Raw genomic sequence first — 18,302 nt, 5'->3', positions numbered from 1 at the left:
AATTTGCAAATTGATTTTACTGGACCCTTGCCACAAAGCAGAGAGTACACTTTCATTTTGGTAATTATTGATATTTTTATCCATTGGGTAGAGGCATTCCCAACCAAGAACTATACTGCTACAACAGTAGCTCGAATCCTAGCAGAAGAAATAATACCCAGATGAGATTTGCCACTGTCAATAGACTGACCAAGAAACTCAATTTTCAGAGCGAGTAATGTAGGAGACATGTAAGGCACTAGAAATAAAGCAAAGATTCCATATACCACACCACCCTGAAAGCTCAGGAATGGTGAAAAGAATGAACAGAACAATAAAAATAGCCTTAACAAACACAGTACTGGATACAGGAGAAGGATGGGCTCGTATGCTTCCTGCTGTGTTGTATCAAATCAGGGGCAGCCCAAACAGGCTGACTCAACTGACACCCTTTGAACTAATAACAGGAAGAGCAGTGAGAATGCCTAGCCCTGTGATCCTCCTTGCGGGGGTGGGTTGGAGCTTTTTGCAGACAGGCTGCAGAACTACATCAAGGCATTGGACAGAGAGTTGAAGGATTTATACAGCCAAGTAAAGAAAAACCAAACCCAGCTGGATCATAACAACAGTCTGGACAAACCTGCGTTTAAAGTTGGGGATATAGTAATGTGTCACATTTACCCAAAGCTTAAAGAAATTTTAAAGCCAAGATGGCAAGGCCCTGCAAGAGTCCTTCTGACTACTAATACATATGCAAAGATTGGGGGAAAATTGAAAACATTTTGGCATCACCAAAATCAGTTAAAATCGTTTAAATCAGCATCTGTCAATACTAACAATGTCTCCACAGGTGTCTCCACAGGTAAACAATAAGAGGTGAAAGAGAAAGGACAGAAGGGTGACCAGGACAACCAGAATGACCATGGGGAGGCTTCTGCTGTGGCTCCTGCCGTCCCTGTGGTGCACAAGGAAGAACGCAAGTAGTATGCCATGTGTGAAGGGGACTAGAAAGTCTTGGGCTATCCCTCATTTAAACATAGTTACATGGCATATTGCCACGATGGCCTGGGAGGAAAAACACAGACCTCGACACTGGAATGTGTGTGGGATTTTGTGAAAAAAAAACCCTCAGACACTCATGAAAAATTATATGCCAATTATACTGACATGGTACCAGTTGAGGTTGGGCCTGCTGAATCAGGATGGGGCTTACCACCTAAAGCATGGATGGAGGTAACCCCAAAGGCATGGCATACATTTGTTAAATGATGGCCCAAGTTAAAATGTCCATGACTGGTAACAATTAACCGGGTTATCAAAGACAGAGTGAAACCACCCGACTGTGTGTCATGCCCTAAACAAATCCCTGTTCCAAAACCAGGATTAATAATTATAGGACCAGTCCTACTGGTCCTCATTTGGGTGGTATTCCACACTTACAAGGTTGAGGTGCATATTCCTTTAGAGAAAGTAAACAAACAGTGTGCAAAGGTCAGGCCTCAAACGAGTAAAAACATTACTAGCCTAACAAACCAAATTGGTGAGCGCTTAACTAGCCAGAAGAAGGGATTACTAGATACCCTTGCAGAAAGGTTTGGTGCAGGAAATTCTGTGTGCATGCCCATATAATGTTCTAACAAATCTGTCTAGGTTCGAAGTGGCCATTACTGAGAAACTGGTGCACATGGAGCTGGTCCAGATGAACGGTACCTACTGGTGTGTGACTGCCCAGAACCACTCCATTGAGCTAAATGGAAAGCACTGCCCCTTGAGAAATCCATCCGTGTGCATAACGGTCCCTCGAAAGTCAACCCTAACTGTCGATGGGACGTGGCTCCACCGTACTCTGCCAATGATGGGTAACCTAACATGGGATCTGGAACGGCACTATGGCAGTAACTAGCTAGAGGAGGGTCTACAGGCCCTGCAGGCGAAGATCAAGGAGTTGGTGACCGAGGCCCAGAGGCATATTGGGGAAGGCCGTCTGAGGTACACTCAGATAGGGGAAACCGTGGACCAGGCCGATGTGAAGTTCTCGAAGGCAATGAACCAGGCAGTGGAGGTTAAAGCGTTAATTATGGGCAATGCCATCTCAGGTAACAAAGTCCCCTGGGGATGGATCTAAGTGCTATTTTGTCAAATTATGAGGGGAGTGTCTATCCTGACATTCTTAATGATACTGGTGCTTTATCAGCAACTCAGCAGTAAGTGAGTACATTAAAATTGGTATATTTGACCTGGCGGGTTCGGAAACCCTAGGGTCAAGAGGAGAGACTGAAAGATTAAAATCCATGTGCATTTTATATAACAACCTGGTATATGGATTGTGCCAGCTCTTTCTCAGACCCAAAGTCCAGAGTTTGGTCAAGAGACCAGAGGCCTAGCAAATAGTGATTAGTTAAGAGAAAGCTGGGGTAAACAAATAATCTTGTTTTGCTAAAATAGGCCTGGTCAGCAAATTGCCAGGTGTTGGAGCTAAGAACTAAATAATTGTGTCTTATTCAGAGTTGCAAATTGAACAAAGGATCCCTGTTCCTATTGTGTCAGTCTCTTCTGTAGGGAACATTCTTCTCACAGATCCAACCCTGAGTTTGTGAAAAGTTGGCATGTCAGTATAAGATATGGCATCCTTCCACCTCTCTTCCCAGGGACCAATGCCTGCCTTAAGACATAAAGGGGACAATCTTTATTGCCATATACTTTCACTGTTTCTTTGCTTTAACCCCTAGGAATGTACCTGATGGACAATCAAAGGAGTTGCTCCATTCTTATGGACCCCAAAACAGAATTCAACATATTTATTTTATACTAACAACATTTTATCAAAGTATTCATTAAATGTTAACTTGCTAACTTAAAACCATGGGCGGAGACACTATGTAGCCTTTTAACCATTGGCTAATGTGCTATCTTGTTTTGCTGCAAAACCTATCCCGGGGTGTGAAACTGCCTACCCCGTCACTTTCCTCCACCCATGAAAAACTTATATATTCTATTGTAATCAATTGATTGACAGTGTCTCTGAGCCTAATAAGGTGACACTCCGCCAGCGCTGTGTGTAATAAACTCCTATGCTTGGCCTCTACATAGTGTGGATTTATGTCCTTCATTAGCCTATGGGGTCAGCGTACCCTAACATTTCTATGGCGGAAGAGTGAAATTTGGGCATAAGAGGAAGGATTTCTGGCATTTATTTCTATAGAAAGAGGTAACCTACCTCACTATGGTACTCCACCCCCACCTCGACCTCCTCCTTCTTCACTACACTTCATCATCTTCAACTACGTATTCATGCTATTCATCTACGACAGCTATTAACCAGGCCGCACTTACTTTCTTTTCAAACTTTAAGTTCAAAAGAGACTCGGCTAAGCTTGGTCTCTCTAAACTCTATTTTAGTTTGTGTATTAGATAATTTAGTTGAATTAAAAAGTAAATTCTAAAGTAGCTTTGACAGCTCTTTGCATTAGTTTCCTCTGCAAGAGCTGTGAAACCGGAACTGCCAGAGGCGATGCCAACACCAGTTTATCAAAACAGGGTGTGAGTATTAACCAAAGTTTGCAGCACATAATATTGTATTATCATATGTATCTCTTGGATAACAGTAATACAATTGTAACTCTGTAATTCTAACTGTTTTACAATTTACTTACTGTTTCATTGATTTTAATAAAAAATCTTTATGACTATATCTGTCTCAGTGTGAGCTTCCTGTCATACCCCCGAAAGTGCCTTTATAAATTCTGTGGAACTTCATTCGAAACACGAACTTTTATCTTCTGCTCAAACAAATTGGCGAGCCTAAACCCACATTAATTAATATAAATGATTAAGTAGTAGTATTATTCAAATTAATTACAAAACAAATGAAATTAAGTTGGTAAATCAAATCAATATTATTAACACACCCCAAATAAGGCTATGCATCCCCAGGCCATCTTCCTTGGCTCAAAGTGGCAGGAGAGTTGTTGTTATAATAAATCATATCCATTACCTTAGTGTCTAAGGGCCAACTAACAGTGGGTCCCCATTTTGCTAGGCAAAATACAAAGAACAGTAGATGGCCTATGCCGTGAAGAATTTACAATCTAAATAGACAAGACAGACACAGAATGGGGGAAGGGGCAGAACCCACTGTTAGAATAGAGATAGTCAGGCCTGCCTGTAAAGCCTGTACTTTAAGAACTTAGGTGTATTTTTATCACTTTGTCTTTATACTCCTGTAACTAGCTAAGAATCAAAATCACAGTCTGCTTGTCTATGGGCCTTCTCTCACTAGGATTGTCTGAGGCCTTGTTCTTAGGATAAGGCCTTTGGCTAAGCAGCAGGGGCAGCCATAAGCTGGGAAGTGAAGGGTCACATTCTCACATCCCAAACCAGTCACACTGAGATAAGGTGCTATTGGGCTGTTAGAAAGACAATCCTGTGTGAATAGTGCCCATCACCATCAGATAAAGAAAAAGATCTTAAGATAGTTAAAGAAAACTTAGTTTGATAGCAGCCTGTCTGGCAAGAAATCACTTATCAGTGATTGTGGTTCTGAAACCCTCATTTCTATATTGTTTTATCTTTATGGCCGCCACTTTTACCTTGTTAATCAGTCTGGTTCTCTAATTGTTTCTGTCTGCTGCATAATTAATTTTTCTAGGTGTAAGTTAATTAGGGTAGTGGAATATGCTTGCTTGGATATAGACCCAATAAACATCGCATTATCTGTGCTTCGGACTTCTGGTCTTTTGCTGCTTGTAGTCTGCGTGACAAGAAACAGGGAATTGGGAGGGTGAAGGAAATGCCCTCTAACAAAACTGACATGGCCTGATAAGCAAGACAACACCTGAGACTGAGCCACTTCCTTCCTCCACACTCCTCTCCACTTCTTCCCATTACTCTCTGCCAGCACCACCTCCCGGCACCTTGGGAGCTTCTTGTGTTCCCTCTTCATCTCTCACTACCTTATCCCTCCCTGCTGCATCTTAGCTCTAACCCTGCACACACCCTCCCCATATCTGGGCACCCCCGAATTATCTACTCCCCCCTTCTGCTCCCCTCCCACATCTCCATTCTCCCTGCACCAGTGGGGTCCTGAATGGAAACATTATACGCTCTCCTATCAAAAGAGGAGCTCATCTAACTGTCATACAAGCCATGCATGAGTCATACACCTATTTACTCAATTTAGAATGCTACAGGTGGCGTATTTTCCTCTTAAAAGGAGGAAAAGTCATGAAAGCTACAGTTAGTAATATAGTTATTAATGTATCCAATAAGGATACATTAAATGCAATTTTAAAATGACTAACGGCACCAAAAAGTCACATGTCCAAAAATTATACTAGTGGGTGGGAGATAAGGCAAAAAAAGGGGGGTAAGGAAACTTGTCAAAACATATATGCTGAATAAATGTATAAAGTTATTACTACTCAGGTTCTTTAGAGACCCCATAGCTTCTAATAATCGAAGGGACAGAACTCCTTACCCAGCAAGACCACCGTCTCATAGTTCTCCTGCATGACATCCCTGTAGAGGGCTCTCTGAGCGGGGTCCAGCAGAGCCCACTCTTCCCTGGTGAAATACACAGCCACCTCCTCAAAGGTCACTGGCCCCTGAAAGAGAAAGGGTCCAACACTCAGTACCTGCTGCCCCACTCAAAACCCCACTATTCACGGAACAGCAGTGCCAGGTAAATGGAAGCTCTGGGAGGCATGTTAGCAGAGTCCCACACCACCTTGCTTAGAGCAGCCAGGAGGCATCAGAGAGCAGAAAGAGAGAAACTTTGTGTCTCCCAAAGCATTCATCTGACAAAGTGGGTATTCACCCACGAAAGCTCATGATCTAAATCGTCTGTTAGTCTATAAGGTGCCACAGGATTCTCTGCTGCTTTTACAGATTCAGACTAACACAGCTACGCCTCTGATATTTGTGTCTCCCAGTTGACAGACGGAGGCAGGGTCTTCACATTTACCACATACCTACTAGCAAGGGCTTGATACAGGCGATGGGGCTGTTTCTGGACCCTGCTGGTGGCTCCCTGGTAGGAATCCCAACACTCTCCAAATAAAATACATGGAACAAAGAGGAAGTCAACAGCAAAGAATATAAGTTAGAAGGTTAGAATTGTAGAAAATTGGTAAGGGAAGCTATCAGAAATCAATGATCAACCAATGAAAATAAGAAGGAAGTTTTAAAAAAGTATATTAAATACAAAATTAATCCCTAACAACGGTAGTGGTAAATTACTAGATGGAAATGGCAGAATTATCAAAATAATGCAAAAGAGGTAAATGTGTTCAATAAATATTTCTCTCCTGGATTTGGAGAAAAACAGATGATGTAACTCATATCATAAGATGTTGATGACGACAGTCTTTCCATCCCAACGATAACTCAGGAGGATGTTAAACAGCAGCTATTACAGTTAGACATGTTTAAATAAGCAGGTCCAGATAACTTGTATCCAAGAGTTTTGAAAGATCTGGTGGAGGAGTGTGGAGGACTGTTAATGTTGATTTTAATTAGGACTTAGAACACTGGGGAAATTCCAGAAGACTGGAATAAAGCTAATGCTGTGCCAATATTTAAAACGTGTAAAAGAGATAATCCAGCTAATTACAAGAGCGTTAGTCTGACATTGATACTGGGCAAGATATTAGGGCAGTGAATATGGATTTAATTAATAAAGAATTAAAGAAGGGTAATATTATTAGTACCAATTAACAAAGGTTCAGAGACAACAGCTCCAATCAAACTAACTGGATATCCTTATTGGATGAGATCAAAAGTTTGGTGCAACTAACAGTATTGATGTCATATACCAAGAATTCTGTAAGGCATATAACTTGGTTCAGCACAACATTTTGACTAGAAAACTAGAAAGATACAAAATAAACACAGCGTACATTAAACAGATTAAAAACAATGCTTGAGTAGATTTCTTTCTAGGGGGTTCCCACAAGGACTGGTTCTTGGCCCTGTGCTATTTAACATTCTAATCAGAGACCTGGAAGAGAATATAAAATCATCACTGATAAAGTTTGCAGTTGCCACAAAGATCGGGGGTGGTGGTAACTAATGAAGTGTCAGTAGGTTCAGGTTCCAGCACCGGATGTCTGGGAAGTTTTCCCAGCTCTGGCTGGAGGGTTATTTCCTGTTCCACAAAGAGGGGAAGTTCCATTCCCAACTCCTGTGCCTTGAAATTAGGCCGTGACACTACACCCCACATTCAGCATAGTGGTATGATTATAAAATGATTAGGACACAATTAAGATGCATTTTGTGCAAGACGAGTCATGTTCAGTGTCACTGGAAAAGTTATGATTGGCCAAATATGACTGTCCTATTTGTGTGCATGTATCATGTTTGTATCTGAAGTTATGGATATTGACTATGCATCTGTCTTTCAAAAGTGCTTACTCTGAGTAACATCCACAACAAGCCTTTCTGGTACAAAAAAGAAGCCAGACAGTGTTGATGGCTCATCAACAAAGACAATGGAAGAGCTTAGCCTTTCCCTGAATGTTTCAGCCAGCCTATCAGTCATGGATACTATGACACAGCAGGCCATGCTAGGGCATGTGACTAGACCACATGACACTAAACTCCATTTTGGTACCTGTATTTTTCAACAAATTAGACTGGGAACTGAGTTTGGAACAAAGGGTTCCTGCCATATGGAAAAGCTACATTAGGGGTGTGTGTGACCATCTCTTGCCCTCATTTCACACACAAGAAAACTCATGGAAACACCTCAGGAACAAAGACTGAACTAGGGAAAGTGCTGGCCCCAGGGTAAAGGGATTTCTAGCTTGTGTATGGAAACTTGGTGGACTGCTTGTATCATCAGTCAGAGTGAGAAATTGCTAATTAAAATTCTATCCAGATAGTATATTAGGCTTAGTTTGAGGTTTCAGTTATTTGTTAAGTAATCTGCTTTGATCTATTTGCTACCACTTATCGCTGGGAAATTGGCTTTTCTCTTCTATCTGTCCTTGAGTGGCTTAGGTAAAGCCATCAGGTAGCTTAGTTGGATGCATGGCGCCACCTGCTGTCGTGTTGGGTGATAACAAGGCCTGGAGAGGCTGGCTGAATCTCCAGCAGTGAGAGAAGGGCCAGCCCAGCTTGAGGGTTAGAGGGCACAGCAGTCCCCAGAAGGCCCCCAGACTGCACCCTGGGGTGACAACCCATCACACCCTAGAGTACACAAGTCTCAGCAGGTTTGTCACATCCTTTCCCCCCCATTTCGCACCCTAGATAGTTCCTGCCTCCCACCACCTCTAGCAGCTCCCACCCTCCTATGCATTTACTGCTTCTCTCCCTCCAATCAGAACCTACCACCAGCTCCCTGAGAATCCCTTACCTGAGCCAGCTCCATTGCAGCCATTTCCTTCCCCCTGGGAGGAGGGGATGATCTGGAGCGAAACGTGGACGTCATTCTGTAGCCTGCCAGGGCGAGAAGGGCAATGTCAGAGAATTCAGACAGGGTTTCTGTCCTTTCCACATGTCGATTGCCCCCAGCATTTTTCCCTGGTAATGGACATTCTAGGTTCTGCCACACAGTGAAGAACAGAGTGACCTTATTCCAGTACAGGCCTAGCCCCCTCCCACCAAGGTGTAACCCTCTGAGACATGGTGAAACCCTCCCAGTAGCAGAGTCTCTCTCTTACACTTATCAAGTTTGTGGACGATACCAAGCTGGTATGGGTTGCACGTGCTCTGGAGGATAGAATTAAAATTCAAAATGATCTGGACAAACTGGAGAAATGGTCTGAAGTAAATAGGAAGAAATTCAATAAGCACGAATCCAAAGTACACCGCTTTGGAAGGAACAATCAGCTGCACACATACAAGACAGGAAATGACGGCCTAGGAAGCAGTACTGCAGAAACAGATCTAAGAGTCACAGCAGATCACAAGCTAAATATGAGTCAGGAGTGTTACACTATTGCAAAAAAAGCAAGTATAATTCTGAGATATATTAGCAGCAGTATGATAAGCAAGACACGAGAAGTAATTCTTCCGCTCTACTCCGCACTGATGTGGAAAAATTGGAGAAAGTCCAGAGAAGAGCAACATAAATGATTAAAGGTCTAGAAAACATGACCTATGAGGGAAGATTGAAAACATTGTGTTTGTTTAGTCTGGAGAAGATATGATCAGCTTTCAAGTACATAAAAGTTTGTTTCAAGGAGGAGGGACAAACATCGTTCTTCTTAACCTCTGCGGACAGGACAAAAAGCAATGGGCTTAAATTGCAGCAAGGAAGGTTTAGGTTGGACATTAGGAAAAACTCCCTAACTATCAGAGTGGTTAAGCACTGGAATAAATTGTCTAGGGAGGGTGTGGAATCTCCATCACTGGGGATATTTAAGAGCAGGCTGGACAAACACTTCTCAGGCATGGTCTAGATCGGAGTGGCCAACATGTGGCACTTTAGAATTGAATATGTGGTTCCTTGTATAGGTACCAACTCCGGAGTTGGAGCTACAGGCACCAACTTTCCAATGTGCTGGATGTGTTCACTACTCAGCTACAGGCCCTGCCCCCACTCCACCACTTCCCACCCCCTTTCCTGAGCCTGCAGTTCCCTCCTTCCATTCCCACCCCTGCCCCCGTGTCTTGCATAGTGTGAACAGCTGATCAGGAGGTGCGAGGAGGGAGGGAGAGGTGCTGATTACCTGGCTTCCCATGGGTGGGAGCTGATGGAGGGCTACTGACATTACTGTGATTCTTTGGCAATGTACTTTGGTAAATTCTAGCTCCTTCTCAGGCTCAGTTTGGCCACTCCCGGTCTAGATAATACTTCGTCCTGCCTTGAGTACAAGGGACTGGACTAGCTACCTCTTGAGGTCCCTTCTAGTTCTGTGATTCTATGAACCAAAGGCCAGAGACGAGCAGAACCAAAGGAGTCACTCTGGGGATTCTCCCTGTCATTGTCCCCAAGGCAGCTGTCTCAGGTTAACTAAGTTATTTGATGCTCCAGCCTTTATACAGTCTCTCCTGGGAGCGCCCCTTTCATCGGCTGGGCCTAGTTTTAGCTTTTTGGGAAGCGTGACCCTGGGGGCTCTGAGACTGGGCCTTCTTGCCTCAGCACATCTTGTTTCTTTCTGTGGCTCCCCAGTGAGTCCAAATGAGTAGATACTCCACACAGACTCTGTGAACAAAAGAATGTGTTTAGTGTTTAGACTTCATTGAATGCTTGTGAGTTGCTGCCTGGGTTAACATCTGACTAACTGCATTGTGAGCCTCTGTGGCTCTGTAAATCACCAGACAGGAGAGAGACTTTACCTATGCGAAGGGCTGATTGGCAACAGAATGCATTACACCCTGCCTGGCAAGAAAGGTCCATCAACACCAGACAGACTATTATGGGACGTTAAAGAAGACACAAGACTGTTGTGCTCTTGACCTCCCATTATCTGAGTTTCGAGCTCAGAGCACATGGCAGGAAGGGGATGAAAGACACCATACAGAAGGAACTGATTATCTGTATGCTGCTTGGACTCTGAGGGGCAAAGTTTCTAGGCATAAGCAAGAGATCCCCAGCTGCTTAGCCAGGGTTAATCCTAAAGACTATGTAGAGCTTGCTTATTATAGAAGCTTCTATTACCTTTGAAATTTAAGACTGCAACTCATCTGCATTTATAGGATTACCTGCTTTAACTTTGTAAATAACTTTTGTTTCCTTTTAAATAAATCTTAATACAGGTTATTACAGGACTGGCTACAAGTGTTGTCTTTGCTGGAAGATCTAAGATTCAATTGACCTAAGGAAGTGACTGGTCCTTTCGGACTGGCAGTAACCTGAACATTGCTGTGATTCACGGGGTAAGGCAGTGGTTCTCAACCAGGGGTCTGGGGCCCTCTGGGGGCCATGAGCAGGTTTCAGGGGGGCTGCCAAGCAAGGCCGGCATTAGATGCGCCAAGGCCCAGGGCAGAAAGCTGAAGTCCCAGCACATGGGGCTGAAGTCCAGGGCCCAGAGCCCCATCACCCGGGGCTAAAGCCAAAGACTGAGCAATGTAGCTTTGTAGGGGCCACAGCCAGTTGCCCTGCTTGCTGCCCCCTAACGCCAGCCCTGGCTTTTATATGCAGAAAACCAGTTACTGTGGCCCACATGGGCAGTGGAGTTTTTATAGCATGTTGGGGATGTAAGGGACCATTTGTCACAAAGGTGAGCTCACCTGCCTGGTGAGATATATGGGATCACCCAAAGGGACTGTCTGTGATTCCACGTTAATGCTGTTACAGAGCCTGAAGCGTTTACACTGGATACTTGGTTGGTGAAATCTCCATACAGACCTCATAACCAATCTGGGGTTTGTTCCCTGCTTCTCACCAGTCTGCCTGAGGCTGGTGCTCATGCTCTCGAGTCACTGGGGACAGCGTTACAGAGACTTACGGGCACAAGGCCACCAGCAGCAATTTGCAGCAATGCAGAGCAGGCTTTACAGTAACACAGTGTGGGCCAAATGGTCTGTGGACTCAGTCAAGCCCCAGTTCTCCTCCAATGCACATCAGCATCCTGGCAACCTTCAAGGAGGGTCAAGGCTGCTGCCCCTTCAGTGATGATGGATCTCCAGCAAAGCATCACCCGCGTCCCATGACCTATCTTGTCTCCGCATGGAGGTGAGTGATAGGGGGTGCACAATGGCTCCTAGGTGGGTAGGGAGAGGGATAACAAAACTCACCTTCTGGTGTCACCCCTCGGGAAGTGAAGGTGACAAGCATTGTGGTGGCAGTAAAGGGGGAGGGGAGGGAGTGGGAACAGCACCCTCAAGGTCAATGCTGCCAGTGGGTCGCTCCATCACATCAGGCATAGGGTTGATAGGGGGCCATTCCCTGGGTCTGGGAGCCTGTGAAGGGCTATATAAACCCCACACTGGCACAGAAGGAGTTAAACTGCTGCTTTAGTCTGGACTGGCTCAGCCCCTCCACACTTGCAAACCATGCCAGGACTGGAGCAGGAGTTAACAGGAGAGGCCTACTCTACTCAGAGGGGGGCCAACACGGGAAGGGAACAGTCTGTGGAGCATCTCCAGCCCCAACACAAGGGCTGGCAGCATTCGGGGCTCTGGCCTTCACTGACAGAGGGTGGGGATCCCCAGAGCTCAAAGAGGGAACAGGCTGAAACTTGCGCTGGAGACCCAGTAAACTCTGAAGGGGACTGAGACACTCCCAGGGCCCCCAGAAGTAAGAGAGACCCATATCCTGAAGGGACCTGTCCACATTTCCCTCCCCTTCCCCTCACAGTTTCTTTTTTTTCATTCCTTTATTTACCCTTGTTTGCAGAGTCAGCTCTTTTGCTGTTTCGCCTGATGCCCCGAGAGACAGAAAGTGCCCCAAGGCCTCAGGCAGAGGCCCTGACACACTAGAAGGACGTGCCCCATAGCACCCCCGGGGCAGAGGGCAATGGGACTCACAGAGCTGCACCCCAGAAGGCCTGGTGCCAAACCGTTGGGCCTCAGTTTGACGGGCTGGATGGCCTCTCCCTGGGGGCTGCCAGCAGCCTGGCAAATGAAGTAGATATGGGGTGGCCTGGGGAGCAGGAAACAGGGCAGCATCCCAGACAGCACACCAAGAAGGGACATGGAGAGGGGTATGGGGCACTGCAGTGAACTCAGCACCCATCCTGAAGGCCATTGGCAGAAACTTGTCCTCCCCCTGGCCTACAGGTGTCAGACAGTGACAGAGAGATCCCTTGGCAAAGGGTCACTTGGTTTTTGCCAGCAGTTCTCACTTGAGACCTGACAAACCCACCACACCAAACATCTCTTGGAGGATGATCCTGAGAGGTGTCTACAGAAAGCTCATAACTGGTCAAGACTCATAATGACTGAGAGATTAATGAGCTAAGAGAAGGGTGGAAATTTTGGACAAGAATAACTAATAAACACACATATCATTCTTAATGTATTTTCATCTTCTAATTCCCATAACCCACTAATTATCCCTGGCTGCCCCCGGCAGTCTGGGGAGAGAGTACTAGTAAACTCCTGTGGCCAGTGTAGAACCGAAGGCACAAGGATCTTTCAGTGGCTGGCTCAAAGTCACCCAGAGTGAAATTCACTTCACTGGATAAATCCCTAGTTTCTGGGCTCTGCAGAGGGGTGGAGAGATGAATTCCATTTGTGGACATGGAGCCACTCCCCATCCTCACCCTGATCTCAAACACAACCCCAACCTTCCCCTGCAGTAATGGACCCACTTGATGCCGCCAGAGCCATCTGCCATGGGACCTAAATGGAAGAATTAAGGTTGGGTGCTTTAGCTGTGAATTTCCATCCCCTAGTGTATTGTGATTGCTGTTTGGAAAAAATAATTTTGTCTATTTCTTCTTTTTAATTTCCATTGATGATATCAATAGTTATTTTAAAGCCCTTTTTTAATGTTTAGAATTTCAATGTTCAGAGCTGTGGGAAGTTATGGGGATCGTCAGACAACAATTATTTAATTACAGCCAATATTGAGATTTGAAAAGCCAAATCTTTATAACTGTTCAAACACAATTGTCAATGTCACACGCAAACTATACAGTGTAAATATCCTTAAATCAAACTTGACTTTCTCCAGAAGCATTTCTGTATTATACCTATATAAATATTTTTTCATCTGTGTGTGTACAAGTGAGTACTTGCGGCATCTCAGAGACTAACAAATTTATCTGAGTATAAGCTTTTGTGGGCTACAGCCCACTTCATCAGATGCATAGAATGGAACATATAGTAAGAAGATATATACACATACAGAAGAAGAAAAGGTGGAAGTTGTCATACCAACTCTAAGAGGCTAATTAATTAAGATGAGTTATTATCAGCAGAGAAAAAAAACTTTTGTAGTGATAATCAAGATGGCCCATTTCAGACAACTGACAAGAGCTGTGAGGATAATTACAGCAATTTATTAATAAAAATCCAGTCCTTTCAAGCGTACTTTTAAGTAATGAAGTACTTTAATTCTTTCACATTCTAGACTGTAATGCTTGCTGAGGATAATTACACCCTCCCTGTGATGTATTTTACTCTCAGTATCATAACCCCATCGTGATGTAGCTCCTGTCCAGGAGCTCTGCTGAGGCCAGTGGCATATGATCAGAAGGTGACACACTGACACATGAGCAGAGACACATGGGGGACAGTGCAGGATGAGGTAACATGGAGGCTACCAGGGTTGAACATGAGAGTGCAAAGCAAACCCTCTCTCAGCCTCTCCTCTATCCCACCTCCCAGAGTCAGTAACTCTGATCATCCTTCCCTGAAATCTAAATAGCCCCAATATGTGAGACAGTGATTAACACGGGTGCCTTGAGTGCTGCAGCACCAACCCCCTGCCTGGATGAGGGGGATGGAGAACTGCAGTAGAAACGGGTTAGGCTGGGAGAGGGCACAGCTGATGTGGGATTGGGAGCGGAGTTGACCAACTGGCCAGAACTCATGGAGGGGTTGGGAGAAGAAGTCAACAGGACTGGGTAGAGGCACTCCTGGGTATTTTCCCATTGATTATCTTGCCATGTATTTAATTTAGAAACTTTTCATTCACATTTAAACACATTAGAGCTAAGCTGGGTTGATGCATTTTCACTTACAGTGGTACAGTTTTAAATGGGTGCTTAATCAGATGCTCACGCAACACGAAGCAGTCAATAATGAGCGTGCTTTCATTCATTAACTTGACTGAGTGCTGTGCATCGATTTTAAAAAAAGATAGTGTGAGGGCGTGTCAAAATTTTAGGCATTAAGAAATGGTAATTAGGCATCAGTTCATTTCTCATGCGTTTATCTCCTAATTTTAATTTCAGTTTTGAATCAGTATTAATACCATGTTGTTTTAATAGTAGTAGGGTCCATTTGTATAATTGTTTGCAAGATTTCACTGGATATTGTGAATCAGCCGTTTTAAACTTTTATTTTAAGATTCCTAAATACAACCCAGCGCACCACTCCTGAAAGACTGCAAGCTCTGGAAGGTGACATGCTCCTTAGAGAGCAAACACCCGAGGAGCCCTTTCGCCCTGGCTCTTTGACATTGCTTTATCTGCTCCACCAGAAAATGCTATAGGGAACCAGGGAATTACAGGAGACCTTCACTAGGTATCGTTCTACCAGCTATGGGCCAACATTCAAATGGTTCTGTTTGTTTATCTTTCATTCAGCTTTGCAATTCTTAGATCCCATTTAAAAGCTGGAAGTGAAATAACCAAAGCAAGTTAAGACGAGACTGACATCGGGCATAGGCGGGGGTAAAACAATAAATGGAAAGAACTGACTATGCAAAAATGAACATTGCAAACTATCAGAGCCCCGACCCCCGTCCAAGTGAATCCACCCCAGCCAGGCATATCAAGCTGGGCCCCTGAAAAATCACCCAGCCCGTCTGGCGGCGAATGCTGCGTGTTCCAGATGGAACTATGGTGTGTGCGTCTGCTCTGCTGACGTGCTGCTTTGGTACGGAAGGCACCACGGCCACAGGGAGCAGAGACATGGACTCCTATGAAACACAATCCCAGATACACCTCCAATGCCGCATCTGTCATAAATAGATAGCTAAGGGTTAATGTTTCTTTTACCTGTAAAGTGTTAACAAAGAGAACCAAACACCTGACCAGAGGACCAATCAGGAAACCAGATTTTTAAAAGCTCAGGGACGGAATGTTTGGGTCTGTGTCTTTTGTCTGGCTCTCAGCTATGAGGGGGTCTTTCTATCTTCAAGCTTCTAATCTTCAGTTTCAAAGTTGTGAGTACAAAGGTAGAAAAAACAATAGGCTGTTATTGTTTTTTTTTTTGTATTTACATGTGTGTAGTTTGCTGGAATGTTTTAAATTGGATATCCTTTTGAATAAGGCTGTTTATTCATTTTTCTTTTAAGCAATAGCCCTGATTGTCATTGATACAGAGAATTATTTTTTTTTGTTTTGTCTTCCTTTTTCTTTTTTATAGAAAGCTTTCTTATTTTAAAACTTGTTGAGGGATCTTTTTATGGCAGGGGGTAGGAATCTCTGTGCCAGGATTACTGTCTCTCTTCGGGAAAACTGGGAGGGGGCAGGATATGGACGAAGGAGGGCGAAGGTAAATGTCCTTCGGTTTTGTGTTTCAAGGATATGAAGCAGGGAAATCTTCCTAGTATACCCAGGGGGGGAAAATCTGGGAGGAAGTAAAAGCAGGAGGGAAGTGGGTTATTTCCCTTTGTTTTAGATCTAGGGCCTCTGAGTCTTGGGGTCCCCCAGGGAAGGTTTTGGGGAGACCAGAGGGAGCCAAAACCCTGGAATTTTTGGCTGGTGGCAGAGATATCAGATCTAAGCTGGTAATTAAGCTTAGAGGGTTCATGCTAGCTTCTCAGTTTATGAACGCTAAGGCTCAAATCTGAGTAGAAAAGCTGTAACAGCATCCTCCTTCCTCCCCACTGTCTGCCATCCCCTCCCCCACCTCCACATGGCCATTCTCAGCCCATTGCTAACAGTTCCTCCCAGGCTTCAGCACTATAAATAAATAGAACATGGTGTTATAAAAGGTAGCTTGTACCAGAGAAACCTGATCTGGATGTCAGTAAGGTTTTTGATACAGTTCCACATGGGAAACTATTCGTTAAATTGGAGAAGATGGGGATTAATATGAGAACCGAAAGGTCAATAAAGAATTGGTTAAAGGGCAGTCTACAAGGGAGTCATATTGAATGGTGAGTTGCCAAGCTGGAGGGAGGTTACTAGTGGAGTTCCTCAGATCAGTCTTGAGACCAATCTTACTCAACACCTTCATTAGTGATCTTGGCACAAGAAGTGGGAGTGTGACACAAAGCTGGGAGGGATTGCCAATATGAAGGACAACAGGAAAATCATACAAGAAAACTGCACGTCCTTGAAAGCTGGAGTAATAGAAATGGGATGAAAATTAATAGTGCACAAATTCTAGTTGTTAGTTCTCAAGTGCATAATTTTGCAATAAGCTGGGGATTTATCAATTGGAAGTGACAAGGAGGAGATCACAAGATAATTATGAGCTGCCAATGTGATGCAACCGTGAAATAGGTTAATGCAGTCCTAGGATACATCAGGCGAGCTATTTCCAGCAGACCCATGAAAGGGTTAGTACTGTTATACAAGGCACTGATGAGACCTCATCTGAAATACAACTCTATTGACTGGCCTTAAGGTCTGTGAGTCTATAAACTGTGCCTTGTGCTGCACAGACACTGATGGAGATCAGGGCCCCATCATGCAGCACACGGCAGAGAACCTGACTGAGATCAGCACCCCCATTGTGATGGGCACTGCACGGACAGAGAGGGACAGTCCTTTCCCCAAAGAGATCACAATCCAAGTAGACAATAGGTAGGAAGAAAACAGAGCGGGGCTGTGACTGCCCCGAGGCCACCAAGCAGGTCAATTACAGAGCCAGGAGCAGACCCCAGTAATGCCAGAGCCCCGTCACGGGCAGCTTGGAAAGGTCCCCAGACCCTATTGTATTAGGCTGCAGGAAGAGGTGGTTTGTCCATGAATGCACAGGCTGTCTTGGCAGGGCAGCTCAGCTGCAGTCCCAGCACACAGCTAGGGTGTGTGTCCTGGTCAGGAAAAGTCAGTGTCCAGCCCTGTGGGGCTATGCTCCTGGCTCATACCTCCAGCACTCACTGCTGCCCCTCAGTTACCAGCTGCACTGGTCAGCCAGACCTAGGTCTCTGTGAGGTCACTGCCCCGTCCCTCCTATTTCCCCCGGCAAGCCCTCAAACAGGGACATGGTGCACCAGTGACAATCAGAGTGCACTAGTGTAAATTCTGTCTATACTAAGGGTTTGCACCACTGCCCAAAAACACCAGTGTGGCAGAAACCTTCAGTGCCCGAAACCGCAGTACGGTGGCACTAGAACTGGGATCTATTTCTAGCTCTGTCACGGACAGCCTGTCAAAGTCTCTCCTCCCAACTTTAGTCTATTTACCCAGCTGCCAACCACTGGGGTCTCCTCTCTCTCCAGAGCTGCTCACCACTAAAATCTGTGTGGGTGTCACCAGAGCTAAGGCAGTTCAGCTCTGGAATAGTCTTACAAGGGGGGCTGTAGAGTCTCTTTCCCTGGAAGTTTTTAAGAGCAGGTAACATAAACCTCTGTCGGAGATAATCTACAATCTATACTTGGTCCTGCCTCGGCAGAGAGAGCTGGACTGGATGACATCTTGAGGTCCTGTCCAGCTCTACATTTCTATGATGCTATGAAATATATATGTATAAAACACAACATACAGAATACAACCCACCACAACATAATGTCAGGCAATTCAGAAAAAACAACAACAAAAACCACAGCATAAAATGACAATACAAAGGAAAAGAAAATAAAACAACACAAT

The 18,302-nt window shown here is 44.7% G+C and overlaps 2 protein-coding genes across 2 annotated transcripts in view; one reads left to right on the top strand and one right to left on the bottom strand.

Annotated features, from left to right (window-relative positions):
• Positions 1-18,302, bottom strand: part of LOC116833757 (uncharacterized) — a 660,803-nt gene that overhangs the window by 5,199 nt on the left and 637,302 nt on the right. Inside the window, exons 6-7 of the mRNA XM_075069363.1 lie at positions 8,333-8,415; positions 5,456-5,582 (exon numbers count right to left, since the gene is read on the bottom strand). Of these exons, the coding sequence (XP_074925464.1) occupies positions 5,456-5,582; positions 8,333-8,415 (210 nt within the window). The remainder of the gene's footprint in view (positions 1-5,455; positions 5,583-8,332; positions 8,416-18,302) is intronic.
• LOC116820769 (uncharacterized) overlaps positions 1-18,302 on the top strand; it is a 292,353-nt gene that overhangs the window by 61,047 nt on the left and 213,004 nt on the right.

Source organism: Chelonoidis abingdonii, chromosome 1 (assembly GCF_003597395.2).
Source record: "Chelonoidis abingdonii isolate Lonesome George chromosome 1, CheloAbing_2.0, whole genome shotgun sequence".
Lineage (NCBI taxonomy): Eukaryota > Metazoa > Chordata > Testudines > Testudinidae > Chelonoidis > Chelonoidis abingdonii.
This window is presented reverse-complemented; position numbering and strand designations above follow the sequence as displayed.